The 23,068-nt window shown below is 37.2% G+C and overlaps 2 protein-coding genes across 3 annotated transcripts in view; one reads left to right on the top strand and one right to left on the bottom strand.

Annotated features, from left to right (window-relative positions):
- Positions 1-19,981, top strand: part of LOC134823972 (probable ATP-dependent RNA helicase DDX49) — a 47,454-nt gene extending 27,473 nt beyond the window's left edge. The window contains exons 2-5 of the mRNA XM_063835571.1: positions 11,853-12,012; positions 18,567-18,681; positions 18,791-18,963; positions 19,348-19,981. Coding sequence (XP_063691641.1) covers positions 11,877-12,012; positions 18,567-18,681; positions 18,791-18,963; positions 19,348-19,670 — 747 coding nt within the window. The 5' untranslated portion in view covers positions 11,853-11,876 and the 3' untranslated portion in view covers positions 19,671-19,981. The remainder of the gene's footprint in view (positions 1-11,852; positions 12,013-18,566; positions 18,682-18,790; positions 18,964-19,347) is intronic.
- A 1,801-nt stretch (positions 19,982-21,782) lies between these two features.
- LOC134824197 (calpain-5-like) overlaps positions 21,783-23,068 on the bottom strand; it is a 61,249-nt gene continuing 59,963 nt past the window's right edge. Inside the window, exons 15-16 of one of the 2 annotated variants that reach the window (XM_063835969.1) lie at positions 22,902-23,024; positions 21,783-22,665 (exon numbers count right to left, since the gene is read on the bottom strand). In XM_063835969.1, coding sequence (XP_063692039.1) covers positions 22,588-22,665; positions 22,902-23,024 — 201 coding nt within the window. In that variant the 3' untranslated portion in view covers positions 21,783-22,587. The remainder of the gene's footprint in view (positions 22,666-22,901; positions 23,025-23,068) is intronic. The other variant, XM_063835970.1, reaches the window with a different exon arrangement.

Below are 23,068 nucleotides of genomic sequence, written 5' to 3'. Positions count from 1 at the left end.
TTAGCTGTCCGAGAGCATGCAAAACAAAACAGTTGAATTGTAAAGTAGGGACCTACACTCTTTTGTAACACCTCTCCCACCCATTTAATTAGCTCACTTTTCAGTTTTCCTCCGTTTGTCTTTACTAAAATCTTATCAAAGGACCGTTATGAATTTTGTAGTAGGTTATGAATGTTGTAGTAGAGCCAATTAGAGCTAAAGGATCCGGTCTCTCAGTAACTCGTGCATTGCAGCGGTAATTATAGACTGGTGGATAGATTGACCCGATGAGATTGGCAAACTTTAGATAGTTGATAGTGCCGAAATCGTCAACATATCTGCAGTTCTTAGAGAGAAGCTTACCAAGGCTGAACTTCTTTTCCTTGATGAGTTTGGTCATGTAGTTAAATTCACACTTCCCTATAGAAAGATCGGCGAACTGACCACTTGAATTCCCTCTCATGGGAATACCTTTCGTCTGTCAGAGGATCTGACCTCCAAAAGAAACAAAACTATTGAGCAATATAAATGTAATGGCGTCTTTCAGCTTACCGGCCGAGAAGCAGATAAAACCGTTGTATTCCTTTTTGGAGAAATAACAATTGGCGTGTTATAACGAGGGTTGTTACACGCACTTGCACGTGCAAAGATTGTTAGAACGGCATTTTTATCGGTTTTGTTGATATTACGTTGTGTTTAGTGCGAGCAACATTTCAACGCGATTTAAACTAACAAAAAATACTATTACTATTAGCTTCCTCCCTGTGACCACGGGTTTTCTAGTATATATATAATATATATATAATAACATCTATAAACGAAAGGGCACACAAAGAGGCTTAGTATAAAAGTGCTGGCCTATTTACTCATTCTGAGACTCCTCCGTTTTTTAAACAAATTGGTATAAGTTTTTAAAATCAGTAATTTTAACTGACCGAAACAATACTACATGACGTTATATAGAAACATTTAGATCCGGCGAATTCACAATGATTGATAGTGATATCTGCAATGTGAGGAAGGGTGCTTTGAAATATTATTATTTATATTTCTCACGACGCGATTGTATCCTCTAAGTCTAATAAGTTGTTAGAGGATTGGACATGCTATAAACCAAAACGTTGGCGCACTGACTTGTGGGTCGTGGGTTACCACTTACCTTGCAGAAAAGCAAGCATAAGTTTATAGTCAAAATGTATCTGTCCAGGCCATTGCTCTCTGTCCAGATCAATGCTCTCTTTGCAATAGACATTAGACACCGAGGCAGTAGATCGTACAAATGTTCATGAGCGTCTTTCAAGTCTGTGTCCAAGTATTCACATAAACGTGGTGAACTTTCAGGGTAGGGAAAATAATCGGCCCACAAAAGGTACCCTCCTAAAATAGACAAAGAGTAAAGACTAAATATCCATATTATGCAACTCCTTTGAGGTATTTTGCGAGGCCAGCTATTTTTAGAAGATTAAATCTTTAGCTAAAGTAATGACTTGGTAAAAGCATCGACTGAGATTGGTGGGCCGTGGGTCAAAATACAGAATACAGACCTTCTCTTTCACCGGAGTAAGGATCTTACTTCGCTTGGGGCAGGATTTGTTGTTTTCTATGGGCAAAATGGAATCATGATCATAATATAGGGCGCTCCGATAAGATTCCGACAAAACATACCTAGCATATACTTATACTTAACATCTAAAAATTATTCATAAATCGAAATAGCCAAAATCTTCAGTAGCTTAGTATGTCCTTAGAGGTCTTACGACCAAAAGCTGTGTATTTAGAGCAACCAGTATTACTTAGTCTAGCTACATATACCTTTTATAAGATGTAAATTATATTTAAACTCGTATGATTATATTGTTATTCTCAGCTGCTCAGGAGTCAGGAGGCATATATTTTGGTCTCTAACGAGAACATCTAGCAAGCTTATGTTCAATATTAGTTCAATTTTAATGACTTAATCTTACAGATTTCTCGATTCACTCCTTGATGATAAATATAATTACGATAAGTATCTGCATGATGTGGTGTCTCCCCTGAATATTTTTCCTGGTTCTAGTCAATACTATAATTCAAAGAATTATTTCTGTCTGTAGAATGTTTGTCTGTACGACCGCCCACGTGCAAATTAAGTTAAAAGCAAAAGGTTGCATAAATTTTTGGCACCAGACCGCTGCCGCCTAAAAGTAACACGGTGCACATCTCTGTTCGCTTGATACCTCACCTCCATCATCTCCTCATAGTGATTACTCCGGCATACCATCAGGAATGCCATACCTATGAGGCAGGCAGAGAATTTTCATGCTATCCTTTCGTGGGCCATTTTGGTCCGGCCTCTCTTTAAAGGGGGGGGGGGGGGGGGGGGGGGGGCTGACAACGACACGGTCGTCTATGTCCGCTTGTCTCACTTAATCCAGAAAGGACAAGACAGGACAGGACAGGACAGGACAGGACAGGACAGGACAGGACAGGACAGGACAGGACAGGACAGGACAGGACAGGACATGAAGACAGGACAGGACATGAGGACAGGACAGGACATGAGGACAGGACATAGGCGAACATAAGCGGACATAGGCGGACAGTAAAATTTGCAAAATTTTGTTAAGTTTTGTTAAATTTTGTTAAATTTTGTTAAATTTTGTTAAATTTTGTTAAATTTTGTTAAATTTTGTTAAATTTTGTTAAATTTTGTTAAATTTTGTTAAATTTTGTTAAATTTTGTTAAAATTTGCTAATGAGGCGGGTGATACCTTTTTTAAGTTAAATTTTATGTGGTTCACCCTGTAGATCCTGTTTAAATGTATTTCCGAGATCGCATTACAAAGGGGGAACCCCCGAGTCCAAAATCGTATATCGAAGGGTAGGTGCTGACTTCGAAAACCGAAAAAATATTTTCGGTTTATAATGATCAAAGAAGCATGAACAAGAAATGAAGAATAGTTTCTAGAAAAACTTTGAAAAATTTTTGACTTAGAACATTTTCGGTCCGAGACCAGATGCAGAGTCATCTCGATTCTCGATACGTACCTCTAGAGACAGAGCTCCCGCTTCCGAGTTCGTATTGCAATGGGGAGGCCTGCCTTCCGACATCAAATTACAAGGGGAACCCTTGAGTCCAACATCGTATATCGAAGGGTAGGTGCGGACTTGGGAAACACACAAAATATTTTCGGCTAATAATGATCAGGGTAGCATGAAGCATGAACAAGGATAGTTTTCAGTAAAACTTTGAAAAATTTTTGACTTAAAAAGTTTTCGGTCCGAGACCAGATGCAGAGTCATCTCGATACGTAGGTACCGTGAATATACCCTGCACTTGTGAACTAATCAGCTCGAACCTGGATTTTGTCTGCTAGGCGTTCGTGTCTGAATTTTTTTTGAATAAAAAAAACTGGTCTTGCAGTACTTGAAGAGTCACATGTAAGCAACCCATTATCATAACATAGACGTATGTTATCATGATTAATATCGATTATGATTTAATTTATCAATTATAATCGAGTATGCTTCTTTGGAATGATGTTAAGCACTAAGCAGTGAGCTTGTTACTCACGGCCGGTAAAATCATGTTACTGCTTCAAAAATAAAAGTATGATATCTGTTGTTAAGGGTGATTTACAAGATCATTTAAGATGTTTGGAGGGGGGGAGGGGGTTGGCGGGCAATTCGGTCTTTTGGTAGGGAAAGGCTATCAATAACCGTGAAACGTCGTGTAGCCCGTTGAAATTTCACTTTTCACAAGAGGTGGTTCATTGTGAAAATAAGCGGTTTTTACCTGGTCGTAAGACACCGTACACTTCAACCTCTGCCAGATTGACGTCTCCTACATTTCCCTCTTTTCTTATCTCAATCTTATCACCAACTCCTTCTTTGAAAAATTCGTAGTATGATTTTTCTTCCGCTATTGTTCCAACGCTAATCTTTGATCCGTCCTTATTCACAATGAAAATGTTAAATCCCAAAATTCTTTCTTTACAACAGTCCAACCTATTGATGAGTCTGATAGCGGATATTCTGGCTGTGAAAGGTAGGAAGATCGTTATGCTGAATCCATTAGGATTAGGACCTATTCCCTGCATATCATGTGCAAAACTATTGTAGTTTCCATCGTAGAGGTTGGTGACCGGATAGCTAGCGTCTTCGGTTGTCATTTCAATGCTCTTTATTGCGACAGGATCTGAAAATTATTCTTATAAATGTATTTACGAATAGTATTGTAAGAAAGTTCGTTACAAGCCCCGCGTGGTGGGAAGAGCTTTTCATAATAATATGCTCATTTGGTTACACTTGGTATTGCCATTGGGAACAACGTACACAAAAAACTCGATGAATTTTTTTATTTTATAATTATGTACTTTATCGGACTAAAAATATGTTAGACTAAAACCTTGAAGCAAAATAACTTACCGAACCAAAGTTCTTGTATTTGTTCGTCATCTAGCTCGATAGGATTCCAATACACCATGGGTACACTCCCGTCTATAGTCATACTCAACTGAAATTTTAGTACATTTTAGTAACATTTTAATAACATTTTAGTAACATTTTAATAACATTTTAGTAACATTTTAGTAACATTTTAATAAAATTTTAATAAAATTCTAATAACATTTTAGTTACATTTTAATAAAATTTTAATAAAATTTTAGTATCATTTTAGTAACATTTCAGTAACATCGTTCATGACAGCTTACATCCCTCAATTATATTGGAAGGGTCTGGGCATTGGAAATAAGAACAATCTCTCAAAATTGCGCCCTAAGCTAATATTACCATGGTGAACCTTATAGGCCTAAAAATGCAAAGCCCTCAGGGAGGCGTTCAGGGCCTCATACGGTACCAATGGGGTAACACGAAAGGGAAACATAATACATAGCTCTTATTTATTTCAAACAAGGGACTGAATATTGAATATGATAAACAGCATCACATTATTTCTTTATTTAAGACATCAAACTCAGCGAGCTTCCAACCTCTCACCTGAATTCCAAGAACATTAAAAGTCCTTCAAAAAAATTCCATCTAAATTCCAAACATACCTTATCCAAATTCCACGCATCTCCACCTCCAGTTCTCCAAATAACACATCTGAAGTGTCCAATATCTACCACACTCTCCACTGTGCATGTTACTTCTACGCCCGGGGTGTAATCTCCGTCCCCTCCGCACCGCACCTCCTCTGTTTCTCCCAGCGTTCCGTCAATTGTCACGTACTGGGCGTCGTCTGTTCCACTCCACTGATGCTGTGATCCAATCGTTACCGTTATTTCGTACTCGACTGGTTTATTAAGTCGACTGTTAGTCAGGTAATATTGTTATTTTTTGGTGAAACAATTTGCCGCGAATATATGCCTTAAAAATCGGGGGAAAACTTAAATTCTTACCAGCGGCAACCTCCGTGAGAACAAGAAGAATCATGATCATGGTAATCTTTAACGGGTTGATGAAAATGTTGAGATGGTTGTCCTTCCTTTTAGCCAGCCCGTTCGGAAAGGGTCGGTGATCCTCTATATTCTTACGTGGATTCATTCTATTTGTCAATGTTACCTTAGCTGTTCGAAAGCATGCAAAACAAAACAGTTGAATTGTAAAGTAAGGACCTACTCTCCTTAGCAACACCTCTCCCTCCCGTTTAATTAGCACGTGTTCTCCGTTTGTCTTTACTAAGGTCTTATTATATTATATATATAATATTAAAAATAAATTTTGAAGTAGGTCATTAGAAAATTATAGAGCCAAAGGTTGCGGTCCTCTCAGAAACTCGTGCTTTGCAGCGGTAATTATAGGCGTACTCACGCACCAATTACAATATAATAATACTTCCGCTTCTTCGGGCTACGCGTGATAATTCCCGACAGCTTGCTGGAGGGAATTTGCGGCCCGAATAAGCGAAGTTACAGGATCACGAGGTTGATAATTTGTGAACGTGACCGTTTGGCGCGCGGTGCACACGTGGGCCCATGGGAAATTTCCGTTGTCTGTACTTAGTTCACTATAAAGTATGACTTTATATGCGAATTTTTTTTAAACTAGCTTAATAATGGAAAAATCAAAACAATGGAATGGAAAATGGTCTCCAAAAGTCAAAAAATTCGACTAAAATTGTTATAGACTAAAATTTGCGAAATTTGTGCCCAATATTATGGCAACCAAAATTATAGTAACCAAATTTATTGTAACCCTAATTTGTTGGCCCTAAGGCCAGGTACCTACGGTTCCTTGTAGGAAAAATCTGCAAATTATCAGCTCTCTCCCTCTCTCTCTCTCTCTCTCTCTCTCTCTCTCTCTCTCTCTCTCTCTCTCTCTCTCTCTCTCTCTCTCTCTCTCTCTCTCTCTCGCTCTCTCTCTCTCTCTCTATTTATATATATATATCTCTCTCTCTCTCACTCTCTCTCTCTCTCTCTCTCTCTCTCTCTCTCTCTCTCTCTCTCTCTCTCTCTCTCTCTCTCTCTCTCTCTCTCTCTAATGAGGTGATCACTGAGCATTGGTTTTTGCAAGAATATAATTGGTAAGACTGAGGTTGGGGTTTATGTGAGTCGTAGACAAAAAATCATAAAATTATGTGCTCAGTTATTCTTACTAGCAGGAACCCGTCAAACCTTTAAGACTGGTGTCAAGGCTCTTTTGGTGGCCGGATCAGTTTCCTACCCTAAAGTCCCCCAGTGAAAATAATTATTACCTATTTAATTCGCGTTTTTGACACCACTTGGGGGTCCAAATTTTGGGTACTAAAATCCTTATTCCTTGGCCAATTTTCGATTTTTTCATGCTGATTTGAAGGCCATTAAAGCATTTGAATCAGTTAAAAAAGTTTCAGTTTTATATCTTGTACGGTTTTTGCGGAAACCCGTGTTAAAGTTGATGCCGTGGTGTCAGTAAAATGGTGCGGATAAATAAATATATATATATCGTCTCGCTTTATATATAGTAAGATTTGTTTTAACTTCAATCAAGAGCACTATACTGATACATAGTACTATACCATCGACTCTGCACTGCCCACTAATCATTAATCTGACACAAGTAGCGTATAAAATACGTTATGTGATCATCTGTCGTATCAAATCAAATTATTTGTCACTATGTTAATAAATCATGATATGCAAGTTTTAATTTTTCAAGTTTTTGTTTTTTTTATGAATAGACGTTAAAGGTTGCATCATAATTGTCAATTTTTATATTCACGTATATTAAATAAAATCATATTGTTATATATAATCATATGATTTTGTAAACATTGGCCGGTGTACCAAAAACCGGTCCCCAAACAACAAACATGTTTATTATTTGTTTCATAAAAGATAAACCTATAAAATGTTGACCCAGACCGCGGTCCTTGAGGTATTGGCCGTCAGATTAACAAATAAAGCTGTAAACGATAAATTAGTTCTTCAATGTAGATTGATATTAAGAAATCAATTCATATACATCAGTTTCACAACACAATCATGTACCAGTACTCAGTAGACCGCGGTTTGGATATCTAGTAGTCAGACCGCCGCCGACCAATTTACGTGTCCAGACCGCATACCCCAGAGGCAGGCAGATAATCTTCATGCTATCCTTTCGTGGGCAACCTTAGTCCGGCCTCTCTTTGAACATTTAAAATTATATGTCCTTGAGTTAATCACACAGGGCCTAGAAGATCGTAAAAGTTACAACATTTTTAAAATGTAGCTATCAGTTATCAGTTAAACTTAATCCAAAGGCGTCATAATCTGAACCCTCGTTCTTTCATCAGATAAAAAGAAATTACTCTAGACATTTTCTAATATATTTCTGGAACTATTATGTTACACGACTTACAGCATTTTAAGACGTATTTCTGTTTTATTAGTTCATTTGATACATCTGATTAGTTAATGGTTAATAGTTGTACTCCTCAAACTGAGCATGATTGTTTTGTGATGAGAATTCCTCGATTAGTTAAAATATGTCATCAGAGTTATAAATAACCAATACAATTTTTCCAAGAATTGCTGTTACAGAAATTACTGCTAAAGAAAGATATGTTATCGAATGATAATGATAAATCTGTATTGAAGATAAATAACGTATAAACGTCTCTGAAGAGAATTAGGAGTTTTGAATAAAAGCTGATCCCCAATCGAGCTTTTCTTCAAATTCCTCGCTTGATTTTATTTTGTTTCTTGTTCTAAATTAAACATTATGGAAGTCCTCAAATATTTACCAAACGTTAATGTTATAGTTATACTAAAAAATAAATCCTACCGCATCTTCTGCATTCAGGTTTTAAGGACCATTCCCCGGTAGCACCACAAGTTACCTTCTTATCACCGATCAGTATGTAACGGTTTCTCTTTAAACACGTGACTATCACGATATCTCCTTCTTTAACAAGCCCAACTGGCGAGACTATCGCGTTTGTTATCACAAACCCGTCACAAAATTTATCTAGAGGAATTGATTTGAAATTTAGTATATTTCTAGAAATGTTTAGCTACTTAAGATGGATAAATTTGATAAATTTGATTGAAGGAAAGTCTTTGAACTCCAAATGTTCCATGCTACGTCCAGTCGTCAATCGAGGAGTTCCTAACATACCACACTTGGTTCTCTGGCCATTAGCTTCCTCATCGCTGCTACATGGGTTACACTCGCCAGCACCCTCGGAACTAATGCTGTCATCTTCACACCCTTCACATTCTACCATATCATCTTTTCTGTAGCTGCCAGCTTGGCATGTTACTGACAAAGTGGTGATAACTGTGTGTTAATTTGAAACTGGGTGTAATGATGAAGAATAACGGAAAAGATATTGATGAAAGTTGAAGTTAATGGATTCAAAAATATTCAATTTGCCTGAAATTGCTGATGGTGGTAAACTTTTAACGTACCACATTTGGATTTATCATCATTAGCAACTCTTCCGTCCCCGCAAGATGGACAGTGGTGGGCTCCCTTAGCACTGAACTCGTTGTCACCACAAGGCGCACATTCGGTCATAGTACCCCTGTCATCGTTTCTATAGGTCCCAGCAGAGCATGCATCTGAAATGAGCACGATAGTTATTTTTTTGTACCAATATAATTTGTTGGGAGTGTATTCTGAAGTCTCTAGCACTATGAATATTATTGATGAGTCGGATGAACAATGATGAATGTAAAAAACTTCTGATTTACACGTTTCTACGACAAATAACAAAAGTTCGGTTCTTCAAAAAATCAGTTTAATCCTTAAGTCTGGAATGTGAACAATTCTTACCACATTTGGGTTCCAATTGGGGGTATCCAAAGGTTGTATCTCCTAGACAGACCACTGTCGTATCGCCACTTAGTTGGTACCCAGCCCTACAGCTGAGTATTACAGCTGTTCCTTTTCTAACTGGAAGCTCTGCTATCATGTTGTCCCAGAATTCGTTCAGACCGGAACACACTGAATTTTTGGGCATGTTACGTTTAGAGTTTTATTGAAGTGACAGTCCTAATAATATGCCTAAAGGGTTCATAATAGTCATTACTCATTCCCATTAAAATTTCCGAATTTATTGCCATAGCGAAGGGTTTTATTGTCATCAAATATTGTTCCTTAGGGTAACCATAGAACTATACTATAGTAAATAAACTACCTATATAAGGACGATAGAAGTCAGCAGCCGTGTCATTTGACGCAAAACTTATTTTGACGACTTCCACATTCCATTCTGCTTTCCAGTCCTTGTCAGAACACTCAGAGTCTGTGAGCTCTACACTCAATACCCGAACCTCATTGCAATGTACTTCAATCACGTGACCATTTTGTTTGGCAATCCTCCAAATCCTATCCTGATCAGTCGGAACTTCAAGCGGAAAGCGTTTAAATCTCGATCGGCATTTGTATACTTCGAAAGTGTCCTTTGAGTTGGCGTTTAATCTGACGAGGAAGCCTCCTGCACTTTCCCCTGCTGTGTTGTGGAACATCACGCGAAGTTCTTCGTCACCTATTACGCGTTCAGTTTTTATTTCTAGTGGTGTTGTCTCTAGGTTGTGGTTGATTATCTGGTTTCGGTTAACAGGTATCCATCCTGTAAGGTTTAAATTATTATTATGAGTTTAATTATAAATGAAATTATTAATATAAATCCTGAGGATTGCCCTTTCTATTATTTTACTCCTTCTGCGTTAACATTTAGCAAATTAAATGATTTCCTGGATATTATTAGATAGCTTGAATTGTATATACTAAACATGTTCTTGGTTCACGTTCAATCAACTCATAACATTATTACCATCATCATCAGCTGCGGAAGCTGCGAAGTAGAGGCACCAATTCAATATCATCACGAGTAGAAGTAGATGACTGCGGTTCATCACTTTACAGCTGTTACATCGTTCTTATTCGAGATACATTAACTACGAGTAATGCAAATAAGTTAATCAACTATTGAATCTGCTCTCTTAGATTTTATATTAGGGAAAAACAATGGGCTGGTGTCTCAAAAGACGCTCTCATATTTTAAGCGTTTCCTTGATTCTAAGCTTTAAAATCTTCACTATGCTAGAATTTATCACCCATCGAGTAAACACCTAGCAAAGATCTACCTAAATCCTTGGTGCTACGAAAGTCAAAAACATTAGAAAAGCAGCAAGTTTCAGATCTGCACTCATGATCCTCGTAAGATGGTAGAGTAAAGTGTTTTTGTCTTGTCTTTTACTTCATCGATTACTAACAGCATAGTAGTGTCTGAAATGTGGTTATCAAAATGAGTGCCATTTTTGCTACCAGCTGTGGTACTTATAGCATACAAGTGGTGCTAAATGCTCTTGAAATATACGTTTTTCCAGAGAAAAGAGGGCGGGGGAGTTCCCACCTCAATTTGCCTCATTAGCTCATTCGGTGCCCAAAAAAGGCAAATTGAGGTTAGAACCCCCCAGAAAAAGGAGGGAGCGGCATAGCGCAAACATTTGTCTCATATAATAGTTATACGTCAGCAATTGATAACACCTTTGAAAAGGCAGGCGGTTACCGAAATTGTGGAGTTACATTGTTTGCTATCAGCTGTGGTCGAGCATACGTATGAATATAACTAGAAAATTCAAACTTTAATTAGATAGCGAAGTCGAATTCTTAACTTTCCCGTGGCCTCCAAAAAACACTGCACTTGCCCACAATATGACAATATCATATCCAAAGAGTTGAAATTAGACACATCTCTCATAATCAGGGCACATGATTAATTCAACGCAGTCGCCTGAAGTTATTGGTCCTGAAGTTATTGCCGCTCACACCTGTATATTAATTACCATAAAAACAATTTTTCAGCCGACAACTCGACAATTAGGCACATACTGTATTTAGATTTAAATAAATAAAGTTGTTATCTTGGTTGTTGGGCTACAGGTTATTGTACCGGTGGTCGGGTAGAATGAAAGGTTTATTTGACTTTGAGGCCACGTTGGGGGGTCACGTGGGGACCATGATTAGTTACAGCTGGGGTTATGTTTTATGGAGATAAATTATAGCGTCCTTCTAGCGCTAGTCTACATACAGATCAAGGCTATTAAAACTTCAAATACCATACAGAAAATAGTAGTGACTAATGCAAATATAGTGACTAATGCAAATGATAAGTGGGGACATGGATTATTTTAATCATGAATTTAACTTATGAATTATCTCGCCCCAACTTGAATGTTTAAAAGGTGACCAATTTAAATCGATTGTTACAAGATCGATGATTTAATAAGATCCGATAATCAGCCTGATATTCGAACAATTAAAACAAATCGTGAATACTATTATTATTAAATTTGAAATCAACCTTTCAAAATTCTATAATTTCAATCACATGTTCAACGTATCAAAAAGTTCTAAAAAAACTATTTGATGACATTAATTATCTAATTAATTAATTAAACTATTAATACCTGCAGGTAGAGACGTTGAAACAGCACTACATGCTGGTGCCGGAGCTGATGCGTAACACCGCGCTAGCACACACCTTACAGACACGTGTAGGAGAGGAAACGTGCATTGTTTTTACACATTCTTGTAAATCCGCGCAGATCCTCACCATCGGACTCAAGAAACTCGGTAGGGTTATTTGATAGTTAATTATCTAGTTAATTATTAATTATCTAATAAATATTTAGTTAATCAGATAATTAGTTGATTAGTTAACTTTCGTTTTTATTTGGCTATCCGGATGTTATCAATGCCGATGGTTTGATATTTGAAAATATACGGTAATTAATCGATTAATTTATTATTGTAATAATACAATTAGCAAACTTCGTATCCAATAATATCAATTAGAGTATTCTGCATCCTCCACGTTTCTGTGATTTCAGCAAACTGCTTTAAATAAAGATATTAAAAATCTCAATAAGAAATATAAGTTATACTGTTTACAGTATATTTATAATCAATGTAAGAAAAGGATATTTTTATTAGTTTTTTTAATCATCTATAATCGTGAAAATTTGGATGTTTGGTAACTGACATCTTTATCTGAAGGCTGTTACGGGTAAACCGCCCCTAAAATGTCACCTGTTTTTTGGGCCCAGATTGCCGAGTTAGGGCTAAATTTACAGGGTTCTGAAGTGTCTAGGAATAATATTTAAACCTTTTTCTAGCCTGCCAGGAAGATTTGGAAATTTGAAAATAAAATCAGGTACAATTTTTTTGACGTTGAAATGGGGTCACTTTTAAAACACCTCCCCTAAAATGTCAACTCTATATGTGTGATAATTACAAAATGTACAGGAGGCCTGATTTATATTTTGTCACTAGTACTATTTGTTTTGTCTTATTAAAACATTAAGCTACTTGAAAACATTCACTCACTAAAGGAAGTGCCTCAAAACCGTAATTACCCCCTAAAATGTCACATGCACCACCCCTAAAATGTCAGCTAAAACAGGTTGTGTAGCACTCAGAATGTTGCTCAATTATTAATTTTAACCACTTCTGGGACAAATATAACCTATTTCTGAGAGGTGTTGACCAGAATTTCTCTCTCTGTTGAAAAAAAATGGTGAATTTAGTCAATTTACTTTTTGTGACTTTTTGGGGACTTTTTTTTGAATACCCAGAACTGACGGCAAAACAGTAACTCAGTCAACAAAATTTACACCTGTAGTTAGATTATCTAGTTATAAACTAACAATTGACACAAAGGAAATGGATTCAATGTGATTTTAACCTAGTGCAAATTGCATGTTTTAATTGCATTTTTTGGGATTTTTAACATCATCCTGCATTTTGGCAATTTTAGTGACCTGTAGTTAACTAAGCCAACCCAGTAATCGATCTGACCTTCTCTATAGACTAGATTTGACTGCTTTTAGCAAAATTGGATGTCAAAAACTACTAGTTTATGGTAAACCTATGATATGCCCCCTAAAATGTCATTTTTTTCTCCCCTAAAATGTCAAATTTGTTGTTTGTTCGCATGGTGTGCGATAATAGCTCTTGTTTTGGCACTTGTTAATTATTAACATCAACTATTAACGATATGTGTAGTAGGGATAAGGAGAAGAAGAAATTCATTAAAAGATCAAAGGCATAGCAGAATTAGCAGGCATCTAGAATTAGCAGAAACCGCGCGTATATATATATAAATATTACAGACCTTACTAGGACCTGGTGGCGTGAGTGGTAGGCACGTTTGCTCACTGGCAGCAGATTGCACGTTCGATACCCGTCGGAGGTAATTATTCTCCCACATTTTTTTGGCATTTATGAAGAACTTTATTTTAAATTGAACTTTTATTGACTTATTGGCATTTTCTAGGCCAGATTGAGATAAATTTGGCTGGAAGGAGCTGTTCTTGTATGTAGCAATGCATTGCATCTTAGGAAAAGCCTGAGTAATTTGATCAGGTTAAAATGACATTTTAGGGGGGATAATTAGACATTTTAGGGGATGTTTATTGCGATTAATAATATAAAACTAATTCCTTGAGCTGCCAAAGCTTTCCAATATTACCATTAGATGCTAAATATGATGTTTAATAGGCTGGTACCTCCATTTTATGGTGCTTGTAGTCTCAAAGCCAGAATCTGATAAAATGACATTTTAGGGGGCGGCCAGGTGACATTTTAGGGGAGGGTAGTAATATTGAGTAATGTATTACTTTCCATATCTCCAGTCATATGTACAAAGTTGCTAAAATATGTAAATATCACTATCCTAGACCAAAACCGAGTTAATATTAATGAATCCCAGAGTTATAAAATTGTGCGCTTTTTTTCAAAAGTAAAAAATTCGTACAAAGTGAAAAAAATGCCCTTATGGCATCATTTAGATTCAATTTCAGGATGTGGCAGGGTCCGAATGATATTTTTTTATGTTTAGGAGTTACAAATGATTAGGTAAGATACTTTTTAAGAAGCTGGGATCCAATCAATCAAGAGTGGCATTTTAGGGGTGGCTGACATTTTAGGGGCGGTTTACCCGTACTTGTTAAACATGAACAAATTTATTGCTAACAGTTTCCCTAACTGCTTTTGATAAGTCCATAAATGAACGTTTTACTCATTCATCATTATTTTGATCGCTATATCAATTTCTACATTACATATATTGTTGATGCTTGTCCTACAGACAAACCTAAAAACATGGCCTGTATCCAAAATTCGCAAAAAACAATCCGGTTTTAACCGGTTGACAATAATTCATTTAACCTCAAACTCACTGTAACCAGTTTGAATTTGATATGCATTGACTGACACAGCAAGTACAGGCCGTCGAGTACAGGGCCATGTATATCATATTATATTCTTAATTCTCAAGAATTCCTGTTTGTTTTTATCTGTTCTGAAGATTTTATCACTTTTTTTTTGTTTTTGTTTTTTTTTTGTGTCTAGTATCATTTGTCCGAGAATGGTTTGATTTTAAATTATTTTTGAAAACACTATAAATTGGTTTTGATCACAATGATAGTTAACAATCCATTTAGAAGTTATTAACCAAGGCTGTGTTTAGTGTTTACTATCTACCCAACATTTAAGTCATAGTTATGAGCACAATGTTATATATTTATGAGCATAATGTATTCTGGGTAAAATTATCTTTATCCCGGTTGTTGCGACAAGTAAAAATGCTCTTATTAGGGAAAGGAGATTACTCGACGTTTCAATGTAACTACATCGTATTCATGATCTAAAAACAAGTGTTAAAAATTCAAAACGTAAAAAACATATATCTGAGGCAAATTTTGTGTACATTAATTTATTTTTAATCAATCAACTTTATCCAAAAATTCGATACAAAAAAGTCATAACAAAATTCATAACAAAACTAATTTATACGACGACAAACTTTTATAGTAAATACTGTACATTCCTAAAACTACTACTAAATATACTACACATGATACAGAAGCATGGAGTGCTACAACGGTGAACAGGTGCATGATGTGAAGTGTGTAGGTATGTATCTAGTGTGGAGTGGAAATGGCGGGAATCGTACTGACCAATGAGAAGTGTGAAACGTGGGAGCCTAATATGGTTTGATTGATGTTGTAAGGGTAGTGTGTTGAATAGGAGGCGGAAGTGTGCGTGTGTGAGATGTGGTCCCTGTACTCAGAAAGTAAACAAAACCTATAAATATCACTAAAAATCACTACATATGTGTAGACAATCCCCTGTCTGTAAAGTATAAAATATGTTACACCCTGTTTATTATGTACTTGTTACTAAAAAACGTTTGAATAATAAGAGCATTTTTACTTGTCGCAACAACCGGGATAAAGATAATTTTACCCAGAATACATTACAACAATGCGACTCATAAATAATACTCCAATCCGGATTTTATATGAGCATAATGTTACATTAATTCACATATTTCACAATATAATCTGTTCAGTAAAATATGGAAGATCAGAGAGAGTTTCCGCCTATTTCCATACCACATGACCACGTTCCAACCTTCACAAACGGTAAAGACATCATCGCTGAGTTAGAAACAAGAATAGAGAACAAACGCATGGTTGATGACGTCATAACCGGACCCGATGACGTCACAGAATTCTTCGGCAGGGTATTCCCGGAAGTAAAGCGGCAGCACAATGTGGGACTAAACACAACACGTGACTACAAGATATGGGAGGATGGTCAGAACAAGATAACTATTGAGGAGGACTTGGAACCTATAATTGAGAATGAGAGGAAGTGGGATGTTTATGTGGGGGGTCCTGCCGCTATAATAGGCGCTGTCATCCAATCACGGAGCGGGGAAGCAGGAAGTAATGTTTTGTACGCTCATGATGGGATAAGAGGGATATCAAACTGGAAGGGATCTGCAGGAAGTTATATTCTACGGGACGTGTGTCCGCTGTATCATGGAGCTAATTACAACGCTGTATATGTAGCGTTCCTCACGCTGCGAGACGCGCTCCATCGCAGGGTCAACTTTGCAGGGTACCTCCACAAGATCAAGACGGATGCAATGTGGGTGAATGTTAGAATCAATTACAGCTCACTGCTCCGAGATCCTGGACTACTGTTACTGTCTTTAAAGAATCAATGGAATGCGCTGAAAGACGTGGGCTTTTACGTGCGGGGAAGCGCTTTTAGTCCCGCCAACAAAACTATAGCGTATACTTCAATACCCCACGCTAGCTTGACCCCGAGTATTCTGAAGGAGATGAACCTACCCTATTCTGTACTATACATGTCAAACGAGAGATCCATGTCCTTGGACGCAACTCCGGGCAAAAGGAAGACCAAAAAGAACAAGTTTGTGGACGCAAAAAGACGGATGGAGGAAATAGTAGGAAGTGAGCTCATTAAAGAAAGAGTTTTATCAAAACAAGAGACATTAGATCGGGGATATGATCCTGAGTATGTGTTTAACTTGACAGAGAGACCGGGAAGTGGGGCATTTCCCATGAGTATTGATGAAGATATGGAACAAGATATTATCAGTGGTGGAGGTGAGGTGAGAAGTCAGAGCAGGCTGGTGAGTATCCTTGTTAAACCAGTGAGAGGTGGTGAGGACTGTCAGGTCACCAGAGTAAGGTGGGAGGACACCGTTACCGGCCAGATGTCTACCACAGGGGTTAACTCTCTGATAACCTCACTGGGTCCCTCAATGACTACACTTAGAGTACAACCAGGGAATAATCAGAGCTTGTTAGGGCGACTAACCAGGGTTTTTCAACCCTCAAACTTGATGGAGAAAATGATGTTAGCTACAGCAAACACCATGATTTTTCTCATTAAGATAGATAAAACCAAAGTTCCTGACTTTCAGCTGAGCAAATTCCGAGATGACTACGGATATGGTAACAAACGGTACCTGATGTTAGCAGAGCGAGAGGTGGACATCTCCGGAACACCCTATCACGTGTTTGCTATGCAGGCTTCAGGTGGGGGATTGTTCCCTTACAGGCACTGCCACCCAGAGACAGCTCTAAACGTTATCAACACAGTTTTCGGTACCTCACTGCAACTTGATACCCCCGGGATACAATATGAGATAATATCTGTGAGGACATGTTCACGAGGTGTCACTGCTCAGAACTTCATGCGACTTTCAGCTCCGGCAGCCAACATGGCCATGGTTTATGGGTTAGGAGGTTTAGGTATGGGCACTATGGTCCCTAATGCTCTACTCCTCAAAGCTCTGATCACACAGAGAGGACTATTAGCTGAAGGAAGGATCAGTGAAGACCAGTTTAGGGATAATCTGAAGAAGGGTCAGTTTGATGAGGTACCACACTGGGAGTCTGGGAACCCTTTCTCTCGGGATTATTACAAGTTCTTTGATATGCGGAGTAGTCGAGCTACTGCCAGACAACTGTTCAGATTTAATACCAGTTGCAGTAGAAATATTCAGAAACAAGGATTTAAAGCTCAGCTTGTTTTACCTTTTATCAAACTTCTTAGGTTTAAGAGATAAAGCTTATTATGACGTATCCTCATGTGCTGGAAAATTTGTCAATATCGTGGGTTGACTTAAAGGAACGTAAATTCTCAAGAAAAGCCTTTTTATTTTTAAGTTTTTGAAGATAAGTTTTGGCAATCCTGTTTTCCTGTTTCCTGTTACGAATTATCGCGTCGTGAATTTCTACAATAGTGACCCTGACTAATTAATTAGTTAACAAGTTAATTAATAATTATTCATTATTATATCAATCCTTTTCAAATGGTGTAATACTAATAAGAAAAACGTCCAACTTTTAACGATATCTTTTGAAAAATGTGATTATTGTTAGTAGATGAAACAACTGTTCCGTCATTGTTCATTCCATAATGAGTTTTAGAATTAATCAACTGTTACTGCTTGCTAATAGTAATAGATTGGAGGATAATCTTTATTCTTAGTTGAAAATCTTGAAATGTTTTAAAAACAGCACAAACAATCTCACGATTACTCAATTATTTCATAAACTATGAAATTCTCAAAAATAGTTTAAAATGTATACACAATGCACAGTAAAACCCTAATTTACCGCAGAGTTTGGGGGAAAGAAACATCCGCGGTAAATTGGGGTTTCTTTGTTTACATATTGCATTTTAAGTCCTATTTTGGGGAAGGAAACGGCTGCGGTAAATCGGAGTTTGCGGTATACCGGGGCGCGGTAAATCGGGGTTTAACATATCGGGGTTTTACTGTATAAATTAAACTACCGCAGGTTTCCCTTGCACGGCACTACATTCTCAGATGAACCAAAACTTGCGGCTCTCTTCCCTCGCCAAATTCAAGTGTGGTGTTGTGAAGATACTCGTAGCTACTGATGTTGCTAGCAGGTTAATTTTATTTTTTAGTAAAATTTCAATTTCAATATATCTTAGTTATTTTAACTTTCTATTTCTAACCATCAAACATATACTAATTTAAAACAGAAAACATTTTCAGAGGTTTGGATATTCCGACAGTCTCATACGTAGTGAATTACAACACTCCCTCTGCGCCAACAGACTACATCCACCGTGTGGGCCGAACTGCACGTGCAGGTGCCGGTGGCTGCGCGGTCACTATCATAACACAGTACGACATTGAACGACTTCAAGCCATCGAAGCTGCCATTGGTGAGACATATAATAGACATATAATAGGATTTTTTTAGATTTTAGTTTCTAGCACTTTCGTTTTCATTTTGAAGACCGAAGTAATATCTTAATACAGGAAAATAGATTGATCCGACTGTCTCCGGTTCATCAGCCAAATCTCCAGACCGGTACTCGGTTACTAGTCGTTTGTGATAATATAAAGTGTGGTATATAAAGAGTAGATATTTACATAGCGTACTCTATAATCTAGATCTATAAAACGGAGTACGAGTTTTTCGAACTACAGTACGTGTCTATTACTAGAGTGCGTGTCGAACTTGAGTACGTGTACCTTGTTTTTCACTGACATACAATTCTCACCACTCATGCATTCCATATACTAAAAACAACATTCCTCCGTAGGCACACAATTAGAAGAAACAACCATGTCGGACGAGGAATCTGTCAAGATCCTCCAACCAGTCTCCCTAGCCATGAGGGAAGCACTCCTTCATCTGGATACTCACGATTTTGGGGAAAACAAAGCTAGAAACAAACGGAAATCTGACAAAAACGGTGCTAACTCTCCCGAGCCATTGAAGAAGAGGAAGAAAAATAAGAAGATGGACGAAAATTCAAATAGAGGAAGTAAACAGAAGCGAACAGAATTTAATTCACTGTCGAACTTGAAATCAAATAAAGTTAAACCTGATGCAATTGCAAGGACGGGAAGTTCAAAGATTTAAAAAATCTAAATCAGCTGTCCGGAAATCGAAGAAGAAAATAAAGATGAAAATTGTAGAGTCTTGGATTTTAAAATTACTTTGGGCAATTGAGATTTAATTATTATAACTGTATCAAGCTCAACCTATTATCTTTCAGTTTCCAGTTTTATAAATTCCAAAACAGCTTTCTGATCTTCGTTTCGATAATAGGCCAGAACTATTACAAATAAACAATCGTGCACATAAATTTCACAACTACAATTAAATTTATTTATTGAGGACGTTACAGAAGGAATATATTTAATTTTAATTTTAATGCAGTTTAACTTTAACTTTAAGTTAGAGGACTTCGACGCGCCGCGAACTAGCATTTGCATTCTTGCTTCGCATCGTCGAGCAACGATCTCGATGGATTGACATCGTCAATCAAACTTTAAGGAGTCCTCAGGTCGGACAATGGCGTTTCTCTTGTCGCTTATAATTATATAATTCCATTTATATTATATACAGTTGACTGGCTAATTGGTTTCTGGAGAGAATTCGGTCAAAACTGTAAATAATTCAGTCGGAGAAATTTCTTGTATCACTATCACGTCGTGACCCCCATTGTCATTTCACTCGCGAAAGCCACGATATTGGATACACTTACAGCCGCGCACTCGTACGGGCCTACAAATACAAGTACAACGTGAGGCAAGAAAATTCGGTCGGGGAAATTTCGTCTTCAAAAACTGAAAATTATTTTTCTATTATGTCGAAAGATTTGACTTCCAGTTCTAATTCACAATTTGGTTTTAACTATATCATCATGATCAATTAACTAATAATAAGCGGTGCACGATAAAAATAAACTTGCTCGGATTTTCAAAATTTTTGTACCATCGTTTTCTAGAGACTGTGAGAATTTTCACAGTACCAAATTTATTATACCTTTTTGGAATGATTTGACATACGTTGCATGCCACTTTTCGCGCGCGAAGCGCGCGCCGCCGAAGGAATGATCAGTGAGTTTCGCCTAGGTGCCATATTTGATGGTGCGCGGCTTTTGGAGCAAAATTAGGTGTAAAAGTCGCGTAATTTGACGAAATTTGTTGATTTTTGTCGTATTATTCTGTCATATCTTCGGTTCCTAAACATGAATCATGCTGAAAATTTGTCAGAACCTTTCAATCATACTTATCTACCGAACCTAATTTAGTTGGGAGAGATTGGCCTTGATTAAGAGGTCTAAAAATGACAAAATAGGTAGAAATTCGTTGATAACTCAAATTCTGAGCATCGAAATTGTTCAAACTAAATTAGGTTCAGTAGAACATAAGTGTTTACGTAAGCTGACCAAATTTCAACAAAATTGTTATATGGGAAGTATTATAACTTTTTGATTGTTTCCAAAATAATGTGCTGGCCGAAATAAGAGCTAAAAAACCATTCAATGGTCAGCGCGCGCGTTTTATTGTCGATGGCGCACTGCCTACTTACTACTAATAAATTGGTGTCTGGCATCTGGGCAAAAATTCCATCGAGCTGGACAGGGACCTGCCTTGTATCACGCGGTGACCCCCACTTAACTGTCACCCTTCACTGTAGCATGTAGAGTTTTAACGATACAGGGGGAGCCGCGCGCCCGTGCGCAGCGGCCTCATACAACGTATGACAAGACCTGCATGGGACAGTGACAGGGAGATACAATCATCAGTTTACCTGGGGACCTCAGGCTATTACGTTCATAAACATAGAATAGAGATTCGGCGGAATGACAGGCTGAGCGCGGCCCAGTAATCATCAGTTAGCTGACTAATTGGTCTCTGGCCAAAACATCCATCAAATCTGACAATTACTGTTCGCAAAATTTTCATATTTGAAAATGGGACAGAGTTTGTGATTTAGAAAATCTGAATTTTCGTTTGGTAAAGCTTTCTGTAATCTTCAATAAACTTCCTTCGACCGGAATCAAACTTTCAGCTGTAGGTTTGAAACTTATCAAAGCGCGCGCCGAGTTGTTTTGTAAGTCCAAAGTCATCGACGACTTTGTTTCAAGCAAATATTGACTTGTACGGTTATCAGTATCACCTGTTAATTGCGCAGACAATCCCCTTGACAGCCTCCACTTAAAGGAACCAAATAATACCACTGTTTTTCCAACGATGTTGAATTATGAGGAATGCATCAATGATCAATCCGGTTGAAAATCACAATTCAGATTTAATTTCTAAATCTAAGAAAAAATTAACACCATTTATCAATTAAATATTGAATATGAACTTTAAACCAGATTTGTGCATCAATTATTTAGATAGGTAACCAAATACTAAATTAACAAAATATTTACAGGTTATCCATTCCACTTGAATTTTGCTGACTTGGTGAAGCCTTCCTGCAATTTTCATGTTTTTATATTCTGATTTGAAACACGGATTATTTAATCTCAATGCTTTTTCTTTCTCTCACATTAATTTTAAAGCAATTTGTAAAACTTTTCCGTTTATATTTCCTAGGATATGTCCGATGAAATAATTATATAATAATATTCATACAGCCCTCCCCAATGTGAAATGTTATCCTCAATCCATAAAGCAAAAAATTAGTTATAACAAAAAAATTAGTAAATTCTCGCCAAAAACTGATAAAATGTTAACCACTTTTTAAAGTATTATATTGTTCGATGTTTGATGACATTGTACAGAGTCTAAATTCTAAAGCCAAACCACACAAAAGTTATCATAATAAAATTTTAGAATCCTATTAACATGTGTCTATTTATCAAGACATCAAATAGCTAGTAAACATCAAAATATACCGAGCTAAAATTGTGTTTCTCAGCACATCTTCTGATCCGCATTCTTTCTCTGAAGACGGAACTTTAGTATTTCCAGGAGTTAGGAATACCATGAATGCCTGTGGAATACCACTTTATATTTAAGTCTAAAAGTTGCGAAGTTTAAATCTCCATTAGGTCTGTGTAAAAGCTCGCTTTCATCCTCAGATGGATCTCTAGGTTGAGACCGTGCCTATCTTTCTGCGGGGAGATAAAGTGATTAAGTGTGATTAAATGGGGTGAAGTTTGGTAAAGTGTGTGATAAAGTGTGATCTCTCTATGAATTCCATAGAGAGATCACACTTTACCAAACATATCAGCAATTAAATCAAGTCCGTCTTCAGTTAAGAGTAAGCAAAAGCTGAAGGACTCAAAACTACATAGCTACTAAAACTGTCTCCTAGCAACAAGGAATTTAAGGAATGAAGGGAATGTACCAATTGCATGTTGAATTCCTTGTCCCTCGTATCATCAATGGTTTTGACGCTGCCAAATAACTCTGGTAGTTGGATGGAACTCGTTCCCACCAGAGTTGATCCAATCATGTTCTTTTTGAACACCTGCAAGAGAGATGTTACATCGTCAATAAATGCGAGGATAGCGT

This window comes from Bolinopsis microptera, chromosome 12, assembly GCF_026151205.1.
Source record: "Bolinopsis microptera isolate Bmic1 chromosome 12, MBARI_Bmic_1.0, whole genome shotgun sequence".
Lineage (NCBI taxonomy): Eukaryota > Metazoa > Ctenophora > Tentaculata > Lobata > Bolinopsidae > Bolinopsis > Bolinopsis microptera.
Note: the sequence above shows the minus strand (reverse complement) of the source record. Positions and strands in the feature narration are given on the sequence as shown.